This window comes from Enhydra lutris, unplaced genomic scaffold (genome assembly GCF_002288905.1).
Source record: "Enhydra lutris kenyoni isolate GAN:26980312 unplaced genomic scaffold, ASM228890v2 scaffoldscaffold55, whole genome shotgun sequence".
NCBI lineage: Eukaryota > Metazoa > Chordata > Mammalia > Carnivora > Mustelidae > Enhydra > Enhydra lutris.
Genome location: NW_019154139.1, coordinates 4,648,263 through 4,676,244, shown reverse-complemented (window position 1 = coordinate 4,676,244; position 27,982 = coordinate 4,648,263). Strand labels below are relative to the sequence as shown.

At 60.2% G+C, this 27,982-nt stretch overlaps 1 protein-coding gene across 2 annotated transcripts in view; it reads left to right on the top strand.

Moving 5' to 3' along the window:
• The first annotated feature begins 577 nt into the window (after positions 1 to 577).
• LOC111157574 (proline rich 5) overlaps positions 578 to 27,982 on the top strand; it is a 43,185-nt gene continuing 15,780 nt past the window's right edge. Inside the window, exons 1-3 of one of the 2 annotated variants that reach the window (XM_022519106.1) lie at positions 578 to 728; positions 18,392 to 18,511; positions 27,313 to 27,393. In XM_022519106.1, coding sequence (XP_022374814.1) covers positions 18,402 to 18,511; positions 27,313 to 27,393 — 191 coding nt within the window. In that variant the 5' untranslated portion in view covers positions 578 to 728; positions 18,392 to 18,401. Of the gene's footprint in view, positions 729 to 18,099; positions 18,512 to 27,312; positions 27,394 to 27,982 lie in introns of those variants that run through there. The other variant, XM_022519105.1, reaches the window with a different exon arrangement.

Sequence of the window (27,982 nt, the reverse complement as noted above, 5' to 3'; positions counted from 1 at the left end):
GGAATGCTTCCTGGAGGAGGTGGCATGGCACTGGGCCACCAGGATGGGACATGTGCCTGAGCCAAAGGGCAGAGGGGGCTAGTGCTCTAGGCATGGTGAAGAGGAACGTAGGAGCTGACCATGGGGCAGCACTGAGCCCCGCACCCAGCCTGCGGCTCACAGCCCAGGGCAGGGCAGAGTGTGGGTGAGGCTCAGGGGGCATTTGCTGAGCCGAGCTGACCTGAAGCCTCAGCGGAACAGTAACGTGCTAGCGGTCTGGGCTCCTGACCCCACCCTGCACCCCACCCAGCCACTTCCTTCTGTCCGGGCAGGAAGGAGTGTTCTGCCGGCTCAGAGGCGGCAGGCACCTTCTTGGGGACGGCTCTGTGCGCAGTGATAAAATATTTATCCGAAACAGCGGCATCTGGGCTTCCCGCACAAGGCGCAGCCAGGGGTAGCTCCCCTCCCTAGACCTGCAGCCTCCCTGCATCCTGCGGAGTCATAGGGCAGCCCAGCGGGCCCCCAGCCTGCACCCTCCTTGGCCCCTCTGCCCTTTGGCCGCGTGCGCACCTCCTAACGTGTAAGCCGTTCAGCGGCCCACAGGGCGCCCAGCACAGTGAGTGCTGAGGGCTCCAGAGCTTATGCAGCCGCCAAGGTCACGGGCAGAGGAGGCCCCAAGGCCGGGATCCCCATGCACTCACCCCGGCAGGGTCCCACCTCCTTGGTCCTGACAGCAGCCAGCAAGGGAGGTAGGACCTCTTGCATCTCTCTTGGGGGTGGGGAAGGATACCAAGGCTCCGAGCAGGGGTGCGGCCGGGGTGCGGCCGGTCAAGTCTCCAGCTGCTAGTGGCTGAGTGGAGGTTTGGCCCTCGTCTGTCTGACTCCTGTCCCTGGGAGGACAAACTCAGTTCTAGCCAGAATCAGGGGCTGGGCTGTCTGTCCGTCCTGATGTGACCCAGAGCTGTGACTTCGGGTTTGTGCTTTTGATTTTCAGAGTAAAAGCAACAACAAAAAACAGTAGCAGATGGCTTCTTCCTACAGCCTCATGGTGGGGAGGAAGAGCAGGGGTTTCAGATTCTTTTGTTCGCTCATTCATAAAATATCTTCTGGGTGCACTGGCCACGGGCCGCCATGCGAGGCTCCGTGGACCCATGAGGGACACTGATGCCACGGTGGGGGGAGCTCACGGAACCGTCAGGGCTGGGTTAAGCGCCCAGGCCCGCTCACCGCCTGCCTACACGTTGGGGGAGCTCTGGCAGGCCGCCCCACCCCTTTGAGCCTCGGTCTCCAGGCTGTGGCTTGAGGGTCAACTGCTCTTTCCTGAGTGAAAATCACACCTGTGTCATTTCTCTCTGTCACCTCTGCACACCAGCCTGCTGGGCATTCACTGGCCTTTGGACCAGGTCTGGTTTCCAAGAGGCCCCAGCGAGCTTTGCGGTCAGCTCTCCCAGGGAGGAACCGGAGCTGGTGCCCCAAAGGACTTTGCAGAGCTGCTGCTCTAAGGCAGTGGCTTTTCCCAAGGGGCTTGGAGCTCTGAAGGCAGGCTCTGGTCCTGGAGCCGCACTTGTCATGTAAGAGGGATCCCGGTCGCATGCAAGCTACTGATAGGATACCTGTGGATGGCCGGGGGTCATCTCCACCCCCCCAGGGACCCCCACCCCCGTGCTAGATCAGAGCCACTGTCGCCCCTCACTGCCTGCCCATGCACATGGGGCATCTCGTCTGCCTATTTCCTCTTCACTCTTCCCTCCTCTCGGCCTCCCCAGGCGTCCCTCTGCCTGGAACTCTTCGTGTCCTTCTTCAGCTTCACTGGGGGTTTCCCCTGGTTCTTCAAGGCCCTGCTGGAAGGTGCCCTCCTCCTCCAGGAAGCCTTCTCGGCTGCCCTGCATCCACCCAGGCAAGATGGGGCAGCCCGTGGAATCCTGGCTTCTATATTTGCGGCAGCATTTAGCGCCCCATGCTCATCTGTTCCCAGTCTCTCACCCTCCAAAGGCTCCAAGGTGGGGCTTTGCCTGATTCATCTCTGGGTCCCCAGGCTCAGCCTGGGGCTGGCGCAGAGAGGAACCCCGGGAGCGTCTGATGAATGGATGAGTGAGTGAGTGAGTGAGTGACATCCAGGACCGAGGCAGGGTTTCAGAAACAGGTGGTAAGGGACAGGAGTAAAGCTAGGAGGTGTGCTCCGTGGGGAAACTCACTGCCTTTCTGGACCAGTCTCTGCAGACAGGGACTCTGTGTACCTGACCTTCAGAGACAACGGACGTTCAGTGGGAGAGGAAGGATTTCTGGGGCCATGAGAGAGACAGCCGGCGTTGCAGAGCCCCGGGGATCAGGAGGGCTGGCCTCCCGGCCTTGGAGCCATGTGACCCCGAGCAGCTCATCCCATCCGTCAGGCCTCATGTCCATCCTGCAAAGCCAGCATTTCCGTGTTGGAGAGAAGCCGGCAGGTGGCAGGGCGCGTTCAATAACATGCACGTGTGTTGAGAGGCATTTGCTAAACTCTAGGAGGCAGTTGCCACAAAGACACATCCCCTGCTTGCTGGGCATAAGTCTCCATCGGACTGGCCTGACGTAGTCCGATGAGGGAGGCTAACGGAATGCAGACCCATGGTGCCATGGAGTTGTCACAAAGGGCAGCCCAGGGGAGGCCTCAGCCCAGCCATCAGCTTTGAGTAGCTGGCACCTTGCTGGTGGGTGGGTTTGCTCAGAAAGCAGGTGGGCTAGGCCTGTGAGTGCTGCGTAGCTGGAGCCCTGAAGGAGGGTGAGGCAGGGGTGGTAAGAGCCTGGAGGAGAGGGCTGGACGGGATCCTGAGTGATGCAGCGGGGAGAGGGCGTGTGCCCCACCCCAAGAGCATCGCAGGAACAGCATCCCCTGAGCCCTGAGCCCTGAGCCCTCCGCCCACTGGCCTGCAGGCCCTTTGCACTAAGGAGCCCCTGAGATCCTTGCCCTGACCTTACGAGGTAGGCACTCCTGTGTCCCCATCTCACAGAATGGGAAAATTGAGGCCAAGTCACAGTAAGGGACAGAGCTGCACTTTGAGTGCAGGTCCATTTGTCTCTAGAGCCCAGATTGGAACCCCTGGCCTTCCCTGCAGCCCTGCCCCTCACAGAGCCTCCAGGCCTTCTGCTGGCTCATCTGCAGAGAGGGCGTCAGCAGCTGACATCATAGAGCAAGGGGGCACTGTCATAACCCTCACCACCTCCAGTCCTCCCTAAGACTTGTTCTGTCGTCTGTGGTCAGAGCGTCACCCAGGGTGCCTGGTTAGGGGACGAGTTACAGCACAGGAGGCACCGCGGGGACAGGTGAACCCCCAGAAATGGGAAATGAGTGTCATGTCCCAAGATCAACCAGAAAGAGCTCTAGGCAGCAGCAGACCCCTGCCACGGAGATCGCCCACTGAGTCATGGCGGGGGGCGGGCCCAGTGCAGGTGAGCCTTCCTCATCTTTACCTGAAGGTGCAGAGAATGAGCAAGTGAAGCGCCTCCTCTGTGCTGACAGTCAAGGTCAGGGGCCATCATCTTGGTCTATCGGCTCCAAGGCCAAGAGGGCCCTCCAGGAGACTATGGGCCCTCATGTTGGGGGGCTGGGGGGAGTTGCTAAGAATGTCTCTGAGATAGACGAGCTTCTCCCCTGTATGTATGCTAGCAGGTGCTGTAGGCAGGAGGGAGGAGGAAGGGGCCTGTGTAGGCCCCAGCCAGGGCTCACCATCTTTGTTCCAGCAGGAGCCCCGTTGTCAACTGCACAGGCAAGGTGGGGTGGGCTGGGCCCTCTGGGTGTGGCCTTGGATGCTGAGCTCTAGACATGCCCAGTGCAGGCCTCTGCCCCTGTTGGTAAATGGGAACTGCTCCCTCCCCTCAACATTGTCTCTTCCTGCCAGAGCAGTTACGATGCCCAAGAAGACCCCAAGGCTGGCCCAGGGTAAAAGATTTGGCCAAGGTCAGATTCAAACCCAGCACTTAGTTCAGGGCCTGGCACATGCTAGGTTCTCAAGAAATACTCACCGAATGAAAGGGAGGGGAATGCACGCAGCCTCTGGTCCTGTCCTCACAACCCTGTGTCCCCAGTGAAAGGAGGCTAGCAGCCTGCCCACCTGAGAATGCTGTGTGTGAATTCTAAGGTATACTTATAACTGCAGAAGCCGGCCAAGGAAAGAGTCTGGAACATGTCCTTAATAGTGAGGGGTCCCACTCTCAACCTCCAAGCAGCCTGGGCAGTGCTATCCTCCAAATGCAGGTGCACACGCACTGTGATGGGGCTCATGGAGGAGACCTTAATGGGTTAGGTCACCCTGGGCAGGGTTTTGCAGGATGAATAGGAGTTGGCTGTCCAGGCCAGGCTTAGAGGAAGGTCTTACCAGATAGAGTGAAGGGCAAGCATGTGGCCATGGACCGGGCCTGGCCTCCAAGGACAACAGCTTTCTCCAGGATGTTGACCTCCACTTTCATTCATCTGGGAGGCTTTTGACTCCCCTTCCTCTCCCCTCACACATCCCCAAAGCTGACAGCCTGGTGGGTTACCTACAAGAGGGCTGGGAGCTTACAGCCTCATCCTTTTGTCTCATCCCTGTGGCGCAGCCCTAGAGACCCCTTGCTGTCACCTGGCCCTCCAATCGGGACGGGGGGTGGGGGGGAATCCCTGCGGGGTGAGCCAGCACAGGGGAGGAGTGGCGCTTACAGGTGCTACAAGGCATCTCGCCGCCTTGGTTCCCAGGGAAGAGCTAGCGCTCATCCATCCCCACCTTGTCCACCACCCACACTGGGAGCCACAGGGAAAGAGCCAAACCAGGAACTACCAAGAAGACCCGCATGAGGAGCCCCTGGGGGGCCAGGCCAGGTGTCTGGGCAAGGCTGTCCTCCCACATCCGGGACCCAGAGAAGAGCTGAGGGAGAGCAGGTGGCAGGAGGCCGCGTCCGCCTCCAGGTCAGAGTCTAGCTTTCTGGCTCAAAGGACTCAGCAGATGAGCAGTAGAGACCAAGCCTGGGGTGACTGCATCGTGCTCTTGAGGCCCCCAGAGAGCCCGGATCTGAGCCCAGCCGGCTGACCTTGCCCGCAGACAAGGGTTTCCCAAACTGATGCTGGTCAAGGAGAGCTGGGGACAGGCCCCAGGGCTTTTCAGCTAATTGAGCCTCATGTGACTCCCCCCACCCCCAAGTGCTCACAGAGCCGGAGCTATGGGTCCAGCCTCATCTTGGTAGCCCAGTGGGAGGGGCTCCACATTGTTGGGTGAGGTCACCCTGGGCAGGGTTTTGCAGGATGAATAGGTGTTGGCTGACCAAACGCAATGGCCCCCATGCCTCATTTCACATACATGGCCCCTTCACCATTGCCCCGTGAGGTCCTGTCGTCATCCTCACGTGACATGAGCAAGTTCTCATGCTGGTGGTGGTGGAACCTGGTGGGAGACTGAAGCCGACAGAACCTAGGGGCCAGCCGGGTTTGCGGTGCAGGAAGGGAAGGGGACTGGAGCTAGCCCATGGACATGAGAGGTCTGAACCCCAGGCAGTGGCCTTTCTAGAACCTTCACACACCCCAAGGCAGGCAGCATGGCACACACTCTCCCCCCAGGGTCCACATCCCCTACCTGGTGGGGCTCTTGTCCTTCACATGCCCTACAGGTCTGGTCCCCCTGGAATACCTCTCACCTCACCTGGCTTCACTCCAAGCCCAGCTCTTGGGGCTCTGGGGACACAGGGGCCAATCCTGGAGGGAGGCCCTGTCTGTCCAAGCTCCAGCTATGGCCTCGCACTGGGCAGGTCTGGGACAGGAGGTGCAGTGGGTGAAGAGCACGGCAGGAAGGCCCGAGGGGCACCTCCCGACTGCCTGTGTGGCCTTGTGTTTACCGTTCCAGAGCCCCTCCCAGTGGGCTGCCGGGAGATTACATCCTGTGGAGTTGCTGAGCGCAAGACCTGCCCCTGCTGAGGGTGCGGCCCACCAGGCCCTGCAGAGAGAGGTCATCTTTCCAGGCCTGTTTAAAATATCACAGCTGCTGAGGGCTCTTCAGGACTCCCCAAGGCAATCTCTGTCCTCCACCCACTGCCGGCTGTGACTCTGCCCACCCATGACTCACCAGGAGGTGCTCACAATGACTGATGACTCTGTGGTGGTGGCCTCCGGGTCAGAGCTGGGCTCAGATCTCAGCCCTTCCCTTACCTGCTGTGCACCCAGGGCCAGCCAGTGTCTTCTGAATTGCAGCCTCCTCATTGTGAAACGGAGCAGGCATTCTGACCGGTAGGGCAGCCCCGCGAGGGAGGGAAGTGGGTTCCCAGCACCCAGTAGGACCTCAACATCTGCTCCTTTTCCCCACACATTAGGACAGTCCTACCTGTGGGTGACCTGTGTGTCCCGCTGGCCTGAGGCCTCAGTCTCCCTATCTATAAAATGGACAGCTGGACCCTATGAACTCCTGGTGCCCTTTGGGCTGGGCTTCCTGTGGGAACCAGTGCAGTGAGGAGGGCCCAGGGAGTCAATGTCAGAGCAGGGTGGCCCAGCACCCTTCACTGGGGACCCCAACTCTCATTTCCTCCTGCTGCTACGGGTCAGGTGGTTTTGTTAAATGCCTTTCTTAGACCCTGTGTCAGTTCCCAAACTTAAACCACGTTCATGGACGGGGTGGGTGGGAGGGGAGTGTAGGATCCGTAGACACAGGTGCATGCAGAGGGTAGCGTGTCAGAGGGACCCCAGGGGGTGTGGGAGAAGGTCCTGTCCCCACAGACACCTCTGGGAGTGGAATCCTGAGTCTCTCACTCCCCTGCCCTGCCCCCGCTGGCCCCAGGAAGGGAGTGTGATTGGTGCAGCTCCCTCTGCTCAGTGGGGCCCCGGAGGAAATGGCCCACTGCTCTCCCTGACCCCCATGTGCCTGCAGGAACGTCGCCCACAGCTTCACCAGCCTGTTTACACAGCACAATTAGTGGTCCCTGCGTCAGCTGGGATTGCAATGGTGTGATCGTGTGTGACCTCCCCATGCCTGTGCTTGGCTATTAGAAAAATGTCCCTAAAGTCAAACCCGTGGCTGTGTTGTTACTATAAGCGTTATCAAGATGTACCTGGAATGACAAATAAATAAATAAAGCCTGCCAGGAGGTTCCAGCACACCTGTGAGATATGGACTGATTTTTGACTCTGAGCTTCCTAGAGACCAGAGCAAAGAGGAAGGATCAAGCCCAGAGAGTTGAATGCCCTTCAGAGGAGAGCACAGGTTTTCCTGGTAATGAGACCCGAGGGCTGGTCCTTCTAGGAACCCGCAGGGAGGGGTCCCGTGCGATGGGCTGACCCGCGTCCTTGGTATTCCCATGGTCTGGATTGATCCAAGGACCTGGTGTCTGGAACAGGGTCCCCAGGCTGCCCTAATGGCAGGGGAGAGGGAGGAGGGCATCCTCACGGGGTCTGCGAGAGGTCCCCAGTGAGGTCCCATAACCTCAAGAGGACTGAAGGGTCCTGGGTCATCTTCAGACTCCACAAGGGTTTTACCTTCGTCTGTTAGAGAGAGAACCATGTGTATTTAAGTACAGAAATAACCTTTTCCCTCCTCCAAATCTGTCCCCTCGCACACACCTAGCCAGGTGCCCAGGAAGCTGGGACCGCTGAGCTCTGTCCCCATGCCCAGGACGCTGGCTTCCCAGTAGGGAGCTGGCTTTTATAACATCGTGCGTTCTTGTTCTCTGGTACGCCTTTGACAGTGTTAAGCAAATTCACTTCGGGGTCTCTTTCCAATGGTTTCTTGGCTCAAGCCCTCGGGAGTTTTGTTCTAACAGTTGTAGCTTGTGCCTCCTTCCTGCTGGTGGCCGGTTTCCCCAGGCGCTGCATCCTTGGGATTGAGTTTCTTTCCAGCCAGGGGTTATCTGTAGACACCTGCCCGGCTCGGGGGGCCTGACCCTCCAAGGCACCTTCCCAATGGCTCGGGTGGGCTGCCCCAGGCTATCACCAGGCTGGTCAGATGGTGGGCAGATGTGGGCAGATGCCCACACAGGTTCCAGGAGACGTGCATGCTCTTCCAGCTCCCTGGAGCTCAGGGAGACACACCAGGTTTCTTGGGCATCTCTCTTGGCCCCGGGGGCAGATCTTTTTCTCAGCTACTCATTTATTAGAGGAACAGGATCCAGAGCCCTGGCTTTGTGTGAGGGACTCGGTTGCCTCTCACACCTACCTGCTCGCTCAGCATCTTCCCTCCTGACTGCTGGTTTGACCCTCTGTCTCAAGGCCCCAGCTTTTAGCTCCTGGCCTTTTCCTGGGAATTCGCTGTTATGCTGATTAGAGCACAGTGAGTGGAGCGTCTGAGACTGTAGAACACAGTCCTGGGAGCCAGACCATCTGGGCTTGCACCCTAGCTCGACCAGCACAGGATTGCTCAGTTTCCCCATCTGCAAAATGGGCACAGCAATGAATGAGGTTGCTGGAAGTGCTAGAATCTCGATGCCCTAAGGCACCAAGAAGGTCCCTCCACGTTGAACAATCGCGTCTTTCGAGCGTTCTTCGAGGTAACACCCTTCAGTAAAATCAATACTAAAGACAATCTAAGTATGGGAATGAAACAGTCTGAATGATAATACTAGTATTAACATTCTGGCCCCTGGCAATCTTCCTCCTTTTCTTACAAGCGCGTATGAAAGTTACACATTTAGAAGATGTGTCATTTTTTTTATCCAGCATTTCTAGGAGATGGGCGTAGGGAGAGAGCTTTCAGGTTGTGTCATTCTTAAAATTGTCCAACCTCTTGACCTTTGAGTGGTCAGTGCAGAAGAATCCTAATGCCCCCTACAGATGACTGCTTCTTATAGAGAACTTTCCAGAGTCTGCTAAGCACCTGTCTCCAAGGCTCCTTATGAAATGGCAGGCCACCTCTGGAGTCCGGAGTCCGGTGGAACCCGGCTCAGCCACCAACGAGCTCCGTGACTCAGCTTCCCATCGGTTCAGACCCTCCACCCCTTATCTGAGACCCTCAGGGCCTGATGTGACCTGGGAACTCCTGCTGGATTTTTGAGTGCTGATCCAACCTGTTGATAGCTGGCAGGAGACACCAGGGCGAACTCTGGGGGACTGTGTCTCTCTACCAGATCTGCACAGAGGGGGGTAGACAAGGACTCCAGATAGCCTCAGATCAGAGCAGATCCAGATTTTGTGGCCGGACTCTGAAAAAACTTGAATTTTCAGAGTTTGTGCGTTTCCTGGCTGTGGGATCTGCAGTGGGGGAGAGAAATTAGCCTCAGCTCTCCGTTCCAGCAGCAGAAGGAGGGATTTACCGTCCACAAGCAGGGCCAGGGTCAGTGGGTGGAAACCTGTGGGGAAAGGGGTACTCTTGTGACAGACTCCAGGGAATTCTTGCTGAAGGCAGGACAGGGTGATAAGATACAGGAGATGGGGGTTGGGCTAAACTGACCCGGCGGGATTCCTGCTCAGACTGGATCCTGCGAGGGTAGGTGGGAAGCCCAAGGTCAGTCCAGTGACAGAGGCTCCAAGGAGCCTGACCAAAGTGTGGTCAAGAAGGAAAGGCTTTGTCTGTGTCCACCCGGCACATACCACGGGCCTCTGTCCACTGCAGCCAAAGGCCTCAGCAAGCGCCCAGTCTGATGGAGGAGACAGACCTCCCATTCAGGGGGAAGACAGCATGGTGGGGAGGACAGTTACTGATAACAGCTCATACCGACGAGCACCCACTGTGCTCCTGGCCCGTTTTGTATCTGTGGACACCTGTTCAGCCTTGGGAATCACCCAGGGAGGAAGGTGTTGTTCTGGTTCTCATTTTACAGGTGGGGAAACTGAGGCACATTGACCAAGACTCGTGAGCCCGAGGCAGACGGCTGTTCACCGGTATAAGCCACAGCCCATCCCCTGAACCAGGGCACTCTGCTGTCTTAGTACTATTATTATCATCAATATCGCTGGAGAAGAAATGAGTTGGAGGAGAGGGAGGAAGGGCATCCCGGGTGGAGAGCAGCGCCTGGCGAAAGGCCCAGGGGTGGGAAACAGGCAGAAAGTCTGGAGAACAAGCAGTCACTCTGTCTTCTGCTTGGAAGTTGGTGGCAGACGGGGGCCTGGACAGGCTCAGCCAGGGATGAAGCGGAATGGAAGGAATGGAAGCTCGTGCCCAGATTGTGGAGGGCCTTGGACCCCGAGCTTGGAAATGTGGAAATCTTGCAGGCGGAGACGTTCGTCTGAAGCCTGTGAGCTGGGTAGCGAGTGAGCGTGCGGGTGGCAGGGTGGACTCTGACAGGCTGCGAGGCCCGGAGGCTGTGTCTGGGGGCGGGGAGGAGTCCTGGGCCTGCAGGGGCTTGGAGGCCCAGACGGGTGGGCAAGCTGTGGGCACAACCCTGCGGCCAGTGCTGGGTGGCCCAGCGGGGGCTGGGTGGAGGGCAGGGGAGCGGTACCTGCTCAGACTTCAGGTGTGGAAGGGCCTGGCCTCCAGGCAGGTGAATTCCGTCCACAGTCCACCAGGCGGGAAGCCAGGGACTGGAGTGGGCAGCCCGGTGTCCCCCCCGGCCCTGCCCTTCACCGGCCTGTGACCCTGTGGGTGACATCAGGATCTGGGACCTCGGTGTCCACTTGTAGTAGGGAATGAGGCTACCCAGCAAGAAGGGTTGTGGTGGGGATGTGTGGACCAGGCCCTCAGGAAGGGACACCTCCCACCCCTACAGGGAGACGGAACACCGCCCCCAGTCCTTCCAGTGCATCTCAGCGGTCCATTCCCCATTGTTAAAATCCATCCCTTCATGGCCTTTGAGCCATATTCTTGCAGGAGTGGGGCGGATGGCTCGTGGAACAGCCATTCCCCTGCTGGCTGGACACACCCTCCTCCAGGACCAAAGCCCTGAACTTGGCAGAGTCCAGACAACCCAATGTCACCTCCTTCCTGGGCTCTTTGGGCTTTATTGCTGAACTCGAGAATGCAGGCCAAGTTTGGATGCCACCGCTTTCTACATGCCCTGCTGGATCGGAGTGCCTGCCTGGGACTAGTAATTCCTAGAGCCCTGGGACCTGCCTGGAAGGGTCATTAGTGAGGGGTCACAAAGGAGCAGTGAGTGACAGAGCCCTTCCTAAGGCCCCCAGTCCTGCACCCAGCCTCCCCATTCTCTCGGGCTCCCTCTCCTATGTCTTTGGTTATCAGGGTAAGTTCCAATATCCTGAGTGGTTGTTCTTTCCAAGGATTCTTCTAAGGAAAGGCTGCTGGCCAAGGAGGCACCCGAGGGAGAAATAAAGCTGTCCACCCCACCTACCCCCCCAATCTCCTGGGGTTTGTACGTTCCTATTGGAGAAAGCAGGGGTAAGGGAACACGAGTATCTCCAGTTGGCTGGTCTTGGGGCCCGACCTGTCCACGTTTGGATGTCAGGTTCCCAGATGCGGAGGTCAAAGCCAGGACCTGGGGGCGTGCAGACCCTGTGGGGAGAAAGGTGATGCAGTCGTGTCTTAGGTCTGTCTTAACAGAGGACCCCAAGCTAGAGGGCTTGCTACAGAAACTTACTCTCTCGCAGTGCTGGAGGTCCAAAGTCTGAGCTCAAGGTGGGGGCAAGGCTAAGACTCCTTCCTTGTCTCTCCCAGCTTCTGGTGGCTGCCGGCATTTCGTGGCGCTGCTTGGCGGGTGACCTCCCCACACCCGTCTGCCTCTGTCTTCACACGGCTGTCCTCCCACCATGTCTCCATCTGTGTCTTCACAGGGTCTTGTAAATTGCCATTTAGGGTCCTCCAGGATAACCTCATCTCAACCCGGTCACATCTACAAAGACCCTCTGGCCACACAAGGTCACGTGCACAGGGACCAGGAGTTAGGACTTTAGCATGTCTTTTGGGGGGACACAGCTCTACCCACAACAGGAGAGCAGCCTGGATACCCCCAGGACTCCATCTGGCAGGCGATGACTGTGTCCGTATCCAAATAAAGTTGCAGCTCTGGATGGGGCTGGCGGGGTCATCCTCCCCTGGGAGGGGTGGGAAGGACACGCATCTGCGCGGCAGTGGCCCCCAGCTCTCCCCGCCCGGCATGCAGCCAACCTTGCCTCTAGATGTGATGTTGATTACGGACGAGAATCAGCGGTGTCTGCTGTTTACTCCAGGCCTGCTCCGTACCGGGCCCCTGGCAGACACACACTGCTCATGAGCAAAGGAGGTCATCGAGTACTCCAACGTGGAGTCTGGGCAGCCTGGGTTTGAATCCTGGCCTGGCCGTGTGGCCTTGGACCAGTCACTTAAACGTTGGGGCCCCAGCTGGCTTCCCTATAAATGGGGATGGTAGGGGCAGCTGCCTCTGTATAGAATGGCTATGGGAAGTCAGGGTGCACATGGTAACGAACCAGCCCCTAGCAGGTGCTCCCTGAGCACAACATTCGGTCACTGCTGTCACTTCCCTCGCACTTGTGCTGCCAGGTCCGTGGTCTGTCTCCCCGTTTCATTCAACAGAGAGGACAAGGCGCTGGAGGGTAAGAGGCTGGCAGGGGAGGTGGGAGCAGGGAGCGGCCCCTGTTTTGGGGGGCTGTGAAGCCTGTGACCTCTGTTGTGCCCTGCTCCTGCTCTGCCTTTACCCTCACTGTGCCTCGAGCACCTATTTATAGACCCGAATCGGGGTTATCCAACATCTGCCAGGAAGGACCTAGGACGCTGCTTGTTCGAGACCTCACTTACGGACGGGCAAGTCAGGTTTGGAGAGCTGTATGGAGGCAGTCATGGGGTGACCGTGGGGGAGACAAGGATCCTGTGCTGATCGGAACCTCCTCACCCGCCCCTAGAACTGGATCCAGAGCAAGTGGAGAGGGAGTGTTCTGAGAACAGAGGCCAGAGACCGCCTTCTTGGGGAAAAGCTCGGAATGGGGTCCTGGTGGCCGTGTGATGGGGCCAGGGGGCTCAGCTGGTAGAGAGAAGACTGGAGGGGCACATGAAGATGTGAGGAGGTGTTGGACAGGACAGGAGCTCACCCCATGATGGCAGAGACCCAGTCTTTCTTGTCCCCCACTGTACTCCCGACACCTAGGACGTCTGTAAGAAGTGTTCCATAAATCTGTCTGCAGTGTTTACTAAAGCACAAGGGAGGCGGGCTTTGCCTCACCAGCAGCGCTGTCCCAGCTCCAGAACTTCATGGCCGACCACTTGAACAAGCAACGTAATCCCACTCGGCCTCAGTTTCCCCATCTGTGAAGTGGGAGTATTGAGAGTTGAGCCTGGCTCTAAGGCCACCAGAGGCACATTTCCTCTGGACCAGCACGAGCGCAGGACCCACCGGCCCCAGGCTTGGCAAGTGGGAGTCTCCGTGAGGTCCCCCCACTCATGGAAGACGACAGGTGTCACTTCTGCTGCCCATCCAGCCCGGGATGACGAGCAGCTGTCCAGCCTCGGGACAGTCATTGAGGACAGCACATTGCAAGCCCTTCAGGGATGACCAGCAGAACCATGGGCGATGCTGGAGGCAGCCGGCATCACAGCTCTGACGGGAATCCCATTCTGCCGCACGGCCCTAATCGGAGCCATCACAGAACCCCCATGGTGACGTGCATTGTCCCGTTCACCTCACCCCGTCGCAAGGCAGACGTGTCGCCATCCCTGTCCACCCCAGAGAAGCGAGGAATGAGCCGGGCACTCCTCCCATGGCCTTGGCTCCCTGCGTCCAAGACCCCCAGGGGGCAGGAGGCTCGGTCCCAGCCGGCTTCGGAAGCACCAGGCTTCGCCACCAGGGGGCAGACGTGCCCCCCAGCGGCCGGTGCCCGGAAGTGGGCAAGGCGCGAGCGACTGAGGACAGCGCTGGTGACAGTGGCAGAGCGGGCGGCCGTCCACCCCTTACCCCACCCCCCAGGCTGGCCTGGCTCCCGCTTCCGCGCTGCCACTTGCTGACTGGAGCTGCGGGCATGTGCCTCTCCCCCAGCCTAGATGGCCCCGGAGGACACGGTACAACTATGGTGGCTGCCCCGGGCCCTGGGCCCCCTTCGGACCCGGCCGTGTGGGGCTGGGCTGACTCCCCGCTCCGGGTGGCCCACGGACACAGGCTGGCGTCCCCGAGCTCCAGAGCTCACCCTGGTGGACTCGACGTCTGGAGGTCCGGGGAGCAGACCTGCGAGCACTTCCTGCCCTCCGTGCCACGTGCCGGACTGCCCGTCCGGGAAGTGAGGGGCTGAGCCAGGCTTAGGGGTTCGCGGAGTCCAGGGGACCATGAGAGTCCCCTCAGATGCTCGTTAGTCATCCCCAGGCCCTGCCCCCAATTATCCTGACTGAGGTTCCCCGCAGGAGCAGGACAAACCCCACGGCTCTTTCTAATCCAAAGTCTTGGTGCCATGAGCCAGAGGACGGGGGCCAGGCCCGTCCCACAGGTCACTGTTGGTCCCAGTGCCTTTCCCGTAAAGACAAAACCTTGGGGCCAGGCCCTCGGCACAGTCCTACCGTGCGCCTCAAAGACACCTGGATCCCCATCTCTGGCCACGTCTGTGGGAGCGCGTGGCCCCCAAAGGGCTTTGTGGTTCTCAGTCCCCATCCTTCACATGCATCCGTGGGGGCTTGGTGCAGCGAGGCTCCTCACCCCCAAGCCCATCCATCTTACAGATGGGCAAACTGAGGCCTAGGAATCACCTGACTTGGTGGCAGGGCTGGCGGACCGCAGGTCTGGTTGCTCCGTCGAGGGCTCTCTGTGCCATCAGAAGGACAAGTCCTGGGGTCCCTCTTGGTGACCAGGGCCCTGTACCAACTCCTGACACCCCACTGGTGGGTGGGAGGGACGACTAGAGCTCCGGTCCTGGGGGAAGAAAGGGCACGGTTGGAGCTATCTGGCCTGGCATGGGTCCAGAGCAAGGGTACTCTGACAGTGTGGGGGACTGGAACCCCAGTCTCCCAATCCCTTTCACAGAGGGCATTTCCCTCCTGTGAGTCTTGGCGCAGATGGACCCTGCCCAGGGCCACCCTTGCAATATAGTTACTCAGTCCCCACCCGCTCATCAGGCCCGGAAGTCCCCATAAGCAAGTGGAGGGCCTGGTGGGCGCCCAGAGCCCCTCTGCCTGCCTGCGGGGGCAGCAGCTCAGCGAGGGCTGTCACGTGGGGCCTCGGGCCCAGGAGGCCCGGTCATCTGATGCTTCCCAGGAAGCCAGAAATCAGGGTTTCTATGTCAATCTCTCCATTGTAAAACCTTGGCCGCGCACAGTTTTTGGGTTTTGTTTTCCCCCGCGCTGCAGGCTGTGCAGAATCCATTTAGGGGCTTGGCTCAGTTTGTGGCCACCCCATTGTCCCCTGTTCTGGGGGATCGGAATGGTCTTGTCTCTTCCTGGCCTCAGCCTCAGATTCCAGCCCGGGGGGTTGGCTGCTCCCCTGGGCTGTCGAGCCCCACCCCCATATCCCTGTACCCCTCGCTGCCTTTCACCTGCCCAAACCCAGGGCAGCATCCCCTTCACCTGAGTGTCCCATACACACCGACTCTGGGCTGTTTCATGGAGGTCCTCAGCTGGGGCTAGGGCACGGTGACAGCAAATGTCCTTAACACAGACCGGCAGACAGGGTTGAAGGCCCTCGGCCATCCCTACCTCTAGAATTTCTTGCTGGCCCCTTGTTCCAGAACGCTGCTCTCCACCACGGCTCCCAAAGCCCCCTTTCCACCAAGACCCCCCTCAGCCCTTCCTCCTCTCCCTTCCTCCCACCTCCCCCTCTGGGCTGCCCTTACCCACATGCCACCCATTTTCCCTTTAATTTCTCATCCAGAGGGGTCCACCTCCCTCCCACATCGATCTGGCCCCTGCTGCCAGACTGCCTGCCAGCCCGCCTGCCAGCCCACCCACCTGAGCGTGCCCAGCAAACAAAGCCAGCCCTCCCCACCCCCGGCTTGGGAAACCACCATACATCACGTCCCACCCAGAGTCCAACCCCACAGCCCTGCTCCGCCCCACTTGCCCCGCTGGTGGCTACCGTGGCTCTGCCTCCGTGCGTCCAGCGGGGCACGTTCAACAGAGCATTTGCCTTCCTATGGTCTAACGTCGTCCCTCCGCTCCTGTGCACGGATGTTTAACTGTCCCTTCTCCTCAATCAGCACCGCATTTCTACTGCGTGCCGGGTTTGGGAACATAGTGCTGACCCAGTTTAGTAGTCCCTGCCCTCCTGGCTCATGGCACTAAGGCGGCAAATTCCCCAAATGACCAGAGGGCAACCCCGGAGCCTAACCCAGGGTGGAGGCAGCCGGAGAAGGAGGAGATGACCGGCGCTGAGGGAGGTGTGTGGTTCCCAGCCCAGCAGGTGGATGGGCGTGGAGGGAGCATACAGGCTCCACGGGTGTTTCTAAAGAGGTGAGAAACCCCCAAGGGTAAGGAAGGGGCCAACTCAGTCCTTCCTGGCCTGTCCGCTCACACCAGGCCGTGCGAGTCTCTGCCTTGGGGATGACGGGCTCTGCGGGATTCCACAGTCTCTGGTCTCCACTCCGTCGAATTTTGAGCTCAGGGCGGGGAGTCTGATGGTCATGACCCTGCCTCCCTAGGGTGAGGGTCATGTCTGACCCACAGCAGGGGCTTGGGAAATGCCGATTGACTTTAACCGGGCCATGTGTCCCTGCAAGGTTCTCGTACGCTTCATACGGGGCTTTCTTGGCCCTCGAAGCCACGAAAGGCAGCCCATCTGCTGCTTGGCCTGACCCTGGCAAACCACGCCTCCTGGAACATTCGGCAGAAAAGAGCTTCCATTTGGGGGCTGAGCCAGGCCTCACCACTGCCTCCTTCAAGCTGACTCCTGTCTCTACACCGCATCAGACTAAATGAGCTAGCCCCCACCCAGGGAAGGGAAGGAACCCCTTTCTCAGGGGGCAGGCACTTTGGTTTTGCCATTAAGAGGCAGCAGGAGAAATACATACTCTGGCATAAAGGAATCAGGGGCCTCTGGGCCTCAGTTCCCTGTTCTGTATGACACAGTGGGGGGGGGGTGGCCTCTGAGCCTCCACCGCCTGCTGAGATTCGAGGATCCGCCGCTCCTTTCTCCCCACTGATTCACAGGGGAAGTGTCTATGGGAAGACAAGGGAGCAGGGGTTGTGGTGCCAGCAGACCGTGATCAGCACAGGCACGGCCCCAGGGACTGTCCAGGAGGTAGGATGAGGACAGCGATGCTGTGGGGCCCTGTCTGATGGTTGGGAGGGGGTGGTCTGGGAGGGGCTGTTTGCGTGCCTGTGCCCTGTGCTTAGGAGGCCTGCGTTGGCCCAACTTTGCCATTTGCTGATTGTAGGTGCTGGGCGGGGTTTTTCACTTTCTAGGCTTCATCTTCTCCACTGGGGAATGGGAGAAGCATTCCCACCTCTGTATCGGTACTCAAAGTAAATAAATAAATAGAAGAATTCGTACCTGGTAGAGAGAGATTGGCCTGAGGCCAAACATCTAAAAGTGCTGTGTAAAGTGTGGAGAGCGCCAAGGCTGTGCCCACCCTCACTGGGGTCACTGTCCCCAGCCACCGAGTCTTAGGGGACCCACTTGTTTCTGCCATCCCTGATACCTGGAGGGGTGGGTGGAGCGCCAGCTCTGCTGGTTTCTGCGGTGGAGAGGCCACTGGTGATCCCCCCAGGCCCTAGTCTGGCGGCCCCTCCACACCAGGGGAGGGTGACTTGTCATGCCCAGGCTGGGCTTCGGTGGGGTGGGGTCCTGGCCCGGTGCCCAAAGGGCTCAGGAGGTCTCCACCTCCTGAGAGAAACTGGGAGGAGTTTGCGTTCACGTGGCAGGGTCTGGAGGGATCCGCGTGGGCACAGCCTTTGTGGGGATGGCCAGGAGGGGGTGACTATGGGTGAAGCATTGGCAAAGGCGGTCTGGGCATGGGTGGGGCAAGGAGTCCCTGAGCATTGTGCTTGTGGCTGCGGTGGCCGGCTCAGGGAGGACGCTTGGGGTTGGGTTGTGCGTCCCATGAGTGTTGGCTCCTGCGGGCATAGGTGGCCCTCGGAAGACCCGAGGGGTCCAAGCCTGACCCGGAAGTGGACACCTAGGGGGCTTTGGGGCGGCCATGGCCAAAGAGGCGCAGACCCCGTCCCCACTAGTGGCCCCGCCCTCAAGGCCCCGCCCCTGATCACACCCCTTTGCTTGAGGCCCCGCCTCGGCCCGGCATAGCCACGCCTCCTCTCCCGCCCGCCCCCCCCGGGCCGCCCCTGTTCCCCCCCCCGGGCCACCCCTGTTCCGCCCCCGGACCGGGCCCCGCCCCCGGCCCCGCCCCCACCTCCTTTTGCGCCGGGTCCGAGCTGCGGGCCGCGCTTCTGGCGCTCCACGCTGCGGCCGTTCGAAGCAATGATTAACCCGGCGGGCCAGCCGGCGCGGGGCCCGGGGCGGAGGCGCGGGGCCGGGGCGGGACCCCGGAGGGCCGCTCGGCTTCCTGCTCTCGCCCAAGTTTCCTCGTAGAGGGCTCAGTGCCGGCCGGGGCCCGCGGCGCGGCGTGGCGCAGGGCGCGGCGGCGGGCGCGCGTGGGCGCGGAGCGGGCCGCCGGGGTCACCATGAGGACTCTCCGCAGGTTGAAGTTCATGAGTTCGCCCAGCCTCAGTGACCTGGGCAAGAGAGAGCCGGCTACTGCCGGCGCGGACGAGCGGGGCACGCAGCAGCGCCGGGCCTGCGCCAACGCCACCTGGAACAGGTAAGGCCGCGCCCTCCGGGCCCGCCCGGCGGGCCCGGGACCTCAGAGCCTGGGGAGAGGGAGCCTTCTGTCCGGTCCGCGCGCGAGGAATGGAGCCCTGAGCGCCGCGCTACTTCGCAGTTAGCAAAGATCTTGCTCCGCGGGAGTTGTGCGGGCGGACAGGGAAGTTTAATGTAACGTGTTTCTGGAAGGGAGGGACGAGACCGCGGACTCAGGACTCGTCCTGCAGCGCCCAGCTGGTGGGCGACGGGGTGGGCCTGGAACCCGCGTGCTTGCCTCGCACCCGGGGGTCTTCCCACGTCTGCGCCCCGGTGCTTGTGGCCATCTGGGAGGTAAATCGAGCAGGAAGTGTTTTTCCCATTTCGCAGATGAGCAGATGAGCCTCAAGGGCGCAGTCGGTGGGTGGCCGCTGCGCTTCCTGTCTCCGAGTAAAGGTCCCTTTGGTCGGAGGGAGGTGGGCGGGTAGCTTCCCCTGAGCGGCCCCTTGTCCTCCCAGCTGTCAGCAGGGGTGCAGCAGCTGCCTGGCATTCCTGAGACGACCCTCCCCCCTGGGGGCCTTTCCCAGACTAGCAGGGGCGTGGGAAGTCCCCCCACCCCCAAGCTTTGTTTGAAGAGCGAGATTGGGATCCGGAAAAGAAATGGTTTATGTAGTGGGATTCCCCAGCGTGTCTGTTCCTGATCCCTTTTCAAAGTAGACATTTCCACCAAAAGGAAAAGGGAGGGGTGGGGCACGGAGCAAGAGGCTGTTCAGGGGGGCTGTGAATGCTGCACCCCCACACACACACCTGGCAGGGAATTGTTGCCAGATGCTCCACTGGCTGTGGTCCTGGCCCCCAGGAACCCGGCTGTCCGTGTGGCCACCCAAGGAGAGTTTCTTGAGCATCCCAGTGGACACAGGGCCACCAGCCTGAGACCCTTGTCTGGGCACTAGGCAGGACACCATCATCCATGTGCTTGGCTTCTGTCCCCTACCAGGTTGCGGACTGCTTGTGGCTGGGTTTGCCTTAGTTTCCCTGTCAGTGGGTGTGTGCATCCCTCCTTACAGAGCCGATGTGGAGACAGTGAAGGAAGGTCTGTCACGGGAGAATGTCAGTGACCCACTGACTGCACAATGTCCCAAGAGTTGATTTCTCCTGTCTCAGAATTCAGGAGATAGATGCTGATCCCCTCCCCACACCAACACACACACACCAACACACTCTCTCTCTCTCTCTCTCTCTCTCTCTCTCTCTCACGTCTCTGCTTTCGCTTAGTGGTAGCCAAACAAACTTAGTTCAGTTTCCAGCTCCGCCTCTTCCCCACTGTGTGGCCTTGAGCAAGTCAATCAACCTCTCTGGGCCTTAGTTTCCATAGCCATAAAACAAGCTTATAAGGGTGTCCGCCTCAGGGGCTGTTGTAGGGATTAAATGCAAACATACATATTCAAGCCCTCGGCGCAGTGCCCAGCACATGGTAGGGACTGGGGGGGGGCAGACAGAGGAAGGGCCCCGGCTCAAGGGCTTAGACAGCCCCCTGCCCTTGTGACCCTGGGGCCAGCTCTGAGTTGGGGAGCTCCGGGAGGGGACTGCAGAAAAAGGCCACCTGAGTCCCTCAACTGCTTTTCACTTAATGGCATTTCGAACCAGCACCTGCCAGACTTCGGAAGAACACGTTTCCTCTCCCCTGGCTTGAGTCTTCCATCCCTTGGGCACCTGGCCGCTCCCACCTGACGTCTTGTACTTCTCCTATGCGCCCGACGCCTTTAGGTCCCTCGGTTCCCTTAGCCCAGAGAGGGAGTTACTTCTCTCATCTCCCCTTTGAAGGTACAGAAGGAGACACAGAGCGCCCAGCAGACCTGCCCATGTTAGTGTCACCCACGTAGGACCCGGTAAGGCGCGAGCCGCTGCTCTCTCCTCTCCAGACAGAGGGTGCCGAGCCAAGGAGAGGCAGGGCGCCTTCCTCTGCCCTTCCCTGAGTGGGAGCTGTGTGGGGCTGGGGGTCCACTCTGGTCTCTGCCTGCCACCCCTCCTTGCAGTGCCCCAGGCGGGGCAGGACAACAGCCCTCATACAGGACAGCCTCGTTCGTCTTCAGGGCCTGCCTGGCTGAGCTGGGCACTCCTCATTTGGAGTCCAAGGCGGCGGCGGGACAGTGCTCCCTCCGTAGCCTTCTGCTCCTCCAGCTTCTGGTGGTTTCTTGGCTTGTGGCAGTCTGCTTCTGTCTTCACGTGGCCTCTCCTGGGTCTGTGATCGAAACTCCCTCTCCTTTCTCTTGGAAGGACACCAGTCATTCGCTCTGGGGTCACCCTCATCCCAAACGATTCCGTCTCAGGATCCTTACCTAACTCCATCTGCGAGACCCTGTTTCCAAAGTAGACACGAATTTCTCAGGGACCCCATTCAGCCCACCACAGTGACCCTGGGCGCATCCACTAATTTCCTGTGCATCTTTCCTCATCTGGACATGGGGCCAACATACAAGGCTTGCTCTCGTGAGAACGGGATCTGTGCGTTCACTGAGACATTCATCCCTGTGATTTGTTCCCTCGTTCCCTCCTGTGCTCCCTGGCACTGGGCGGCTTCTGGGGCCAAGAGTCAGCAGAGAAAGAACAGCTTCCTTAGTTGGGTGAGGGAGTCAGGAGATAAACAGGGACACAGGTAAAGGGATGAGGTCACCGCAGGTCACATTTAGTGCCCGGGAGAAGATAAACTGGGAGACAGGTGAGTGCTGTCATTCTTTCCTCCAGGATCTCGATTCCGGGGGTGCAGAAACGGGAAGTGTTTGAGTGAGTGCTGGCTGCCAGGCACAGTTGTTTCCTCAGCCCTTCTCTGCTGGGCGGGTTTGTCCCCTGAGCCAAGCCAAGCACAGGGCCCCAGACAGGCTGTTCCCACCTGCAGCTCCCCCCCCCCCCACCTCCGTCAAGGGCCGGGACATGGCTCTCTGTGCATGCATTCCTCCTGGGCCGCCCCAGTTAGCTCCTGACACGGTCTGGACCCCGTGCAGGGGTGGGGCCACTAGTTCCGTGGAGGTTATGCTCTTGAGCTGAGGGGCGAGAGGGAGCTCCCCAAACCTCAGCCCGAAAGGCCTGCCCAGCGCAGGTCCCCTGGGCTCGTGTTTGGGCCAGAGGTGTTAACCGTTAATGGAGTTCATGTTGACTCTCGTTCCCTGCCGGGCCTGAATGCTCTGGGCCTGGAGAGCCCGGCATCTGTCCCAGCTTCTAGGTGTGGGAGGGGAGACCCCAGGCAGGGGGAGTGTGGGCCTGTGCTGTGCCACGCGCACTGCCCTGCATGGGACACTCCCTCCGTCCCCATCGTCTCCCTCCAGGGCAGGGGTGATGGTCTTCAGCTCCAGGGAACGGACTTGCTCAAGACCGCGCCCTAAAAGTAAATAAATAAATTGATAAATACATAAAAGAATTATCATTAAAAAAAAAGACCCCATACTAATGTCAGGGTCTGGGGGTGTGACCCCAGGTCTGACTTGAGGTCACCGCTCAGGGACCAAGAGAGGCGGGTGTTGGTGGTAAGAACCTGGAGGCTGGCGGCAGCGCCTTGTGGGCACTCCCCTGCCCTGGGCAGGGGCCGCCTGCGGAACCCCTACAGAATGAGAATGTTCTGCCTGATTCCAGCAATGCTAGCCCCCACCCCCAGCTCTGCACTCACTTAGTGAGGGGCCCTGACCAAACGTCAGACCTGAAGGCGCTCCTGTCATTCCCCAGCGGCCCTCAAAGGTGGGGCTCAGCAGCCCCATTTTGCAGGCGAGGACACTGAAGCTCAGAGAAGTTTGGGAACCGGCCCAGGTCTCTACAGGGAGTCTGGGCAGAAGCTGGGATCTAACCCAGGTCCAGCTCCAAAGCCTGCATGTCTGACACCACCTCAGGGGAGGGTCTCTGAGGGGCCGGTGGAGGCTCCCGGGTGATCCCTTGGTTGGGGGTGGGGGTTGGAGGCTGCCGGGGGCCTGGGCTTGGCTCCCTGTACCCCATTCCCTGCCTAGTGGCTGCTCTGGGCCCTGAGCCTCCCGGCCCCTCTGGGGCCATCTGGGTGGGGTCCACAGAGGAATGGCCCCGAAGATGTCCACACTCGGCCCCCGGAACCTGCGACTATGTTAAAGGCAAAAAAGGGACTTTGCAGGCATGATGACGTGAAGGGTCTCGCGGTGGGGGCCCAGTGTGGTCACAAGGGTCTTCCCGAGAGTGAGGCCTGGGGCTCGGAGTCGGGGAGGAGGTGGCGGGGTGGGAAGGGAGAGCCAGGGTGCCACGGTGCTTCCTGTGAGCGTAGAAGAAAGGGCCTGAGGCAAGCACGTGGGTGCTTCCAGAAGCTGGAAAAGGCCAGGAAGCAGATTCTCCCCTAGAGCCTCCAGGAGGAGCCAGTCACAGAACACCTTGAGTTTAGCCTTGTGAAACTGGTTTGGAACTCCTGGCCTTCAGAAAGGAAAGCAAACACATCTGGGTTGTTTTGAAGCCACTAGGTTGGTAGAATTTGTGATGCTGACACCCCTCCCCCCTCCGCCCTGCTCCCTCCCTCCTCCTGCACCAGCGAGTGCCCTGGGCCACCACCTCCCACACCCCAGCCCAGGCTCCGTCATGGCCCCAGAACCGACCTCACAGCTGGGAAGGGGACACTGCACTGTCCCCTCCACAGTCAGGACTGGCACGGGTCAGGGCCCTTGCTGGGTGCCCAGGGAGGGGTGTGGGTGGGCACGGACCCCTCCTGCTCAGCCAGGAACCCTGTTAGCGCTGGGGACGAGCATCCGAAGCTAGGCGGACTGAAACCCGGGTGTGAGTGGGACCCGTTTGCTGAGGAGCCGATGAAGCTGACACGGGGCTGGAAATCCCTTTGTCACCCTATTCACTAGAGGGTCCCATCGGGGCCTGGCCAGGGGGCACAGTCGGCTTCCAAGTTGTGTACCTCCTGTGCCTTTCACTTGGACGTAGAGAGGAAGCCATGGGCCCTGCTCCAGGGGTGGCTACAGCAAAGCTGGGTGGGCCCCCCTTCATCCCTCGGCGAGGACACTGGGGCTCCATCTGGTCACCCTCGGATAGATAGGATGGGGGGGACTAGAGCCTCGGCTGTCAGGTGGGGTGGAGGAGCCTGGGTGGCCCCGGGAACCTGGTAGCACCCAGGTCCCCTGCCCTTCCTCGTTCATATGGCTGTCCCTTCGCAGGGACTGCTGACTGGGAAGCCGGTGGGACACACCAGGCCTGGAAACCAGGGGGAGGGGCCCGAGGAGGTGGCAGCCCTGCTCAGGGTCCAGGTCGGCCTTCTGGGGTCACCTGGCAGAGGCCTGCCCCCCTCTGTGTGTCCTCTGAGGCCTCTGGAGGCCGTGCCCACATTGAGGAAGGCACCAGAGAAGGCAGGGCTCTGCTTCCAGGTCCTCCCAGGAGCCTAACCCTCTCCAGGGTCTCCAGAGGTATATCAGCTGACCTGACCAGAGGCCGGGTGTTGTGGTGGGCCCAACCCCTTCAGCCTCTGCTGGGGCTTCCTGTAGGGGTGGGTGGGCAACCCTGAGAAAAGTGATGCTGGGCTAGAGGCCCACATGGTGTCTCCTTCAGCCACCACCCCACACAGGCTCTGGCCCAAACCAGGGTGACCACAGGCAGGCGCCCCCAGGAGCCCTACGGTGAGCCCTCCCTCTCCCAGTTTGGCAGTGCCCCACCCCCCTCCTGGGCCACAGACTCCAGGGATGCCCTGGAGCCTCCCCAGGGCTCTGGCACCTTCTCCTCTTTGCTCCAGGCCCACCTGGGGCCCAGTGAAGAGACTCTGGGACTCGGCCCTGCCCTCCTGTCCTCCAGCACAGGGGAGGGGGACAGGCTCTGCAAAGGACAGCCCAGTGGGGAGAGGCCACAGGTCTCACCCGGAAGTGCCCTTGGAGGCCGCCTGTGGTTTCCTCGGGACCATCTGCCAGTACCCACACCGGTCCTGCCCACTTCTTGTCGGGAGGCCACAGATCGGGGTGGCTGGGGGGGAAGAGAAGTCACATGTGGGCCTCTTGCTCCCCACCCTTCCTCTCCCCGAGTGGCTCACAGCAAGTTGTTTTTTTGTTTTTTTTGTTTTTTTTGGTGGCCTGACTTGGACTTGGGACAGAAGGGGAACCTTAGCCCCAGGCCGGGGAGGAACAGAGGGAGCAGGGCCCGTCCAGCCGGGGCAGCGAGGGAGGCAGTTTCCGAGCCAGCGACCGGGGTAGGAGGACCATGAGCCAGGTTCGCGGGCTCTGCCAGGTGTCGTGCTCTTGGGACTCTGGGCAGTTCTTGGCTCCCCAGACCCTGGTCATTTCCTTCCGTAGCCTCGGGTGTGACAGGCCCCCTGTGTGGTGGTTAGAAGGGAGAGACTGAGAAAACCACAGAGCGGATGGTTGAGCTGTGGTGGGAGCTGCTGGGGACACACCCCTCCTCGGAGACAAGCTAAAGATGCCCCCGTAAGTGTCACCCGCGGGCACCCCACTGCCAGGCACCGTCTCCTTTGGGCGCTGGAGTTCCGTGGTGTGCGTAGGGAAGCCGAGGCACAGGTGGGCAGCGTTCATGGTGGGCGGGGAGGGGACAGCGGATCTCAGGGTGGCTCCTGGGCTGGGCCAGAGGCTGCTTAGACATGGGTGTTGGCGGGAATCAAAGGGAGGTGATCAGTTGATGCGCTGAGCCTGGGGGTCAAGGACGGGGGCAAAATAGTCAAGCAGATAGACCACCCCTCCCCTAAAAGACCCCTGAGGTCAATTTTTTTCTGCAACTCAGCTGTGAGGGAGGAGGGCCCAGCCTGGAGGGGCCAGGGGAGGGTTTGAGGTCCAGGGAGCGGGTGGAGGGCAAGCCTACAGGGGAAGGGACAGCAAGGACAAAGGCCCAAGGCAGGAGGGGCTGACACATGTGACTCTCTGAGGGTCAGAGAGCCGGCCTCACCATCCAAAGCCACAGAGTGCAGGGTCACCTCTGGGCTGGGGTCCCTCTGGCAGTTTGCCTGGAATAGGAGGAAGGCGGGGTCAGGGCTGCTAGGAGCAGGTATGTGTGACTCCTCCTGCCCAGGCTTCTTCCCACCTCAGGGCCTCTGTCCTTGGTCCCCACTGCACCTCGGGAGCGGCTGGGCCCCCGGGCCCCAGGGCGGTAACCAGGACTGCCCTGTGCCTCCTGCCCCCCAGCAGCCCCCACAGGGCTGGGAGTCAGCCTGCAGCTGCTCGAATTCCAGCGTGACAGCTGCTGGAGGACCCTCGCTGCTCATGCCCCTGGGAGGGGGTGGGGGTGTGCAGGGTCCTGCCCCAGCCGGGCTCAGACCCCGCTGCATGGGGACAGGGGGCAGCTGCTGGATGAGGAGCTCTGAGCCCTCCCGCAGGAGACATGGCCTCTGTGAGCCTCTGTCTCCCCATCTGCGAAGTGGGGGACCAGTCTGCATTCCTGGGAAGGGCAGAGCTAATGCCAAGGGCATTGGGAGCCTGGTGGCTGCTGCGTGGTCTGCGATGGGAATGGCAGTGCGCCCCCGGCTGTTCCCTCCACACTGAGAGTCACGGCAGTGGGTCTGTGACCTTCAGAGCGGTGCCTAAGGCCTGGGTGGAGGGCGGAGGAGCCACCCAGACATGGTTCTTGCCCTCGAAGTGTGTGGCCAAGGGAGGGCGGGGTGCTGATAGGAAAGTTAATCAGCAAAGTGCCAGGATAGGAGTCTTCCTGGGGAAAGGAAGGGGTCAGGAGGGCTTCTTGGAGGAAGTGGCTTCTGAGCTGAGTCTTCAGTATGAACAGCTGCTTACCTTGTAGACAGGGAGGAGAAGGGCCTTCTAGACGGAAGGGGCAGTGGGTGCAGAGACCCAGAGGTACAGTGGCCTCTGGCCAGTCCAGCACTCTCGCAGTCTGGAGTGTAAGATGCCCCGGAATGCAGGGAGAGGCCGTTCCTGACAAGCCTCGAATGCCATGTCCAGGCCTCGGGCTATATCTGCAGGCATCGGGTTCCTCACAAGACCCTGGTCAGGGAAGTGACTGGGGGCAACGGGGAGGCAGGCTGGTAGGATCAGGTCCAGGCATGCAAGGAGGGGCCCTGGTTAGAGGGGATGGGAGGGCCGCAGCAGAGCTCCAGGAGGTAGAAATGGATCTGACCTCAGGGTCGGTTGGTTTCAGAGGGTGAGGGAGAGTCAAGAATGAATTTTCCCCAAATGCTTACAAGTTTCTCCAACAAGGAGGCTCTGTGCTCTTCGGGTCTATAGACAGTGATGGAAACAAGTTAATCAGATCACAGAAACATGGTTACACAGTGACGGTCTGGAAAAACTGGCAACAGTGTGTGATCTAAAAGGAATAGATAATGGAAGTGGGTGAGGACCAGCCAGCAGAATTGGCATGTGCAAAGGCCCTGTGGCTGGAGGCCACTTCCCAGTGGGGCACAGAGCATGAGTGTTCAGTGCTCAGGGACACCAGAAGTCAGGAAGGGCCGGCTCAGGGGCACCTGGAAGCCCATGGTGAGTGTCAGGGTGGGATACGTTACAGGGTGGCACAGGTGATCAAAGGGTACCCTTGGGAATAGAAGATTCCAGAACACAGGAAGGGGAGCAGAGTGTGTGTAGGCCACAGAAGACATCCTGGAGAGGTGACTCGGAGGTGACTCAGGCCTAGGGCTCTGGGGAGGCTGGGGCTAGGGATGTAGATCTTGGGGTCGAGGTGGGGACAAAGGTTTTGGTATGGACAGGGTCCCATGAGGACAGCCGACCCCTGCTCTCCATGGCTTGCCTTACAAGAGAAAAGATGGGCACCTGCTTCTGACCAGACCCGCTTCTGTCCCTTGAGCCAAGTAGGGCAGGAGAGGGCAGGTGGGGAGGGGTGGCGGGGCCTCGATGACTCTCGTCTTTCTCCCACCCGCAGCATCCACAACGGGGTCATCGCCGTCTTCCAGCGCAAGGGGCTGCCTGACCAGGAACTCTTCAGCCTCAACGAAGGCGTCCGGTGAGTGGCTGCCTGTCCCGTCCTATCCTGGGCCTGTGAGTGGCAGAGAAGGCTGTGCTGGGGTGGGAGGCTGTAGCCAGGCCCTGCCTCCCCAGCCACGCCTGAAATACTGCCCTTAGGGCCGCCGTGGGCAGCGACCCGGGGCCACCGTGTGCACCTTGACCCAGGTCCTGGTCGTGTGGCTCTTGGGCCTGGTGGACCTTCACCCCCACCCGTTCCGAGGACTTTCTCTTCAGGGGAAGCAGGGTGGGACTTGGACAGGGGCTCGAGATCACGCCCACATTCCCTGCTGGTGTTGAACATCATGAAGGATATTATTCTGTTAAAGAGGAAGGACCCACCTGCCTAATGACGGGAGCGTCGTTCCCGGAAAGGCAGTTACAGCCCGGCCAAATGCCCCTCATTTCCTGTGGACGGCCAAGCAGTGAGCACTGGTGAGGGAGTCCAGGATGGACCAGCCCCTCCAAGGTGCTCCTGTGAGCGGGGCACCATCCAGCACTCAGAGGGAATCAGCAAGGCCAGCCCCGGTAGTCCTGCTTTGCAGTGAAGGAGGCTGAAGATCAGAGAGGTCAGGATGTCTGCCCAGGGT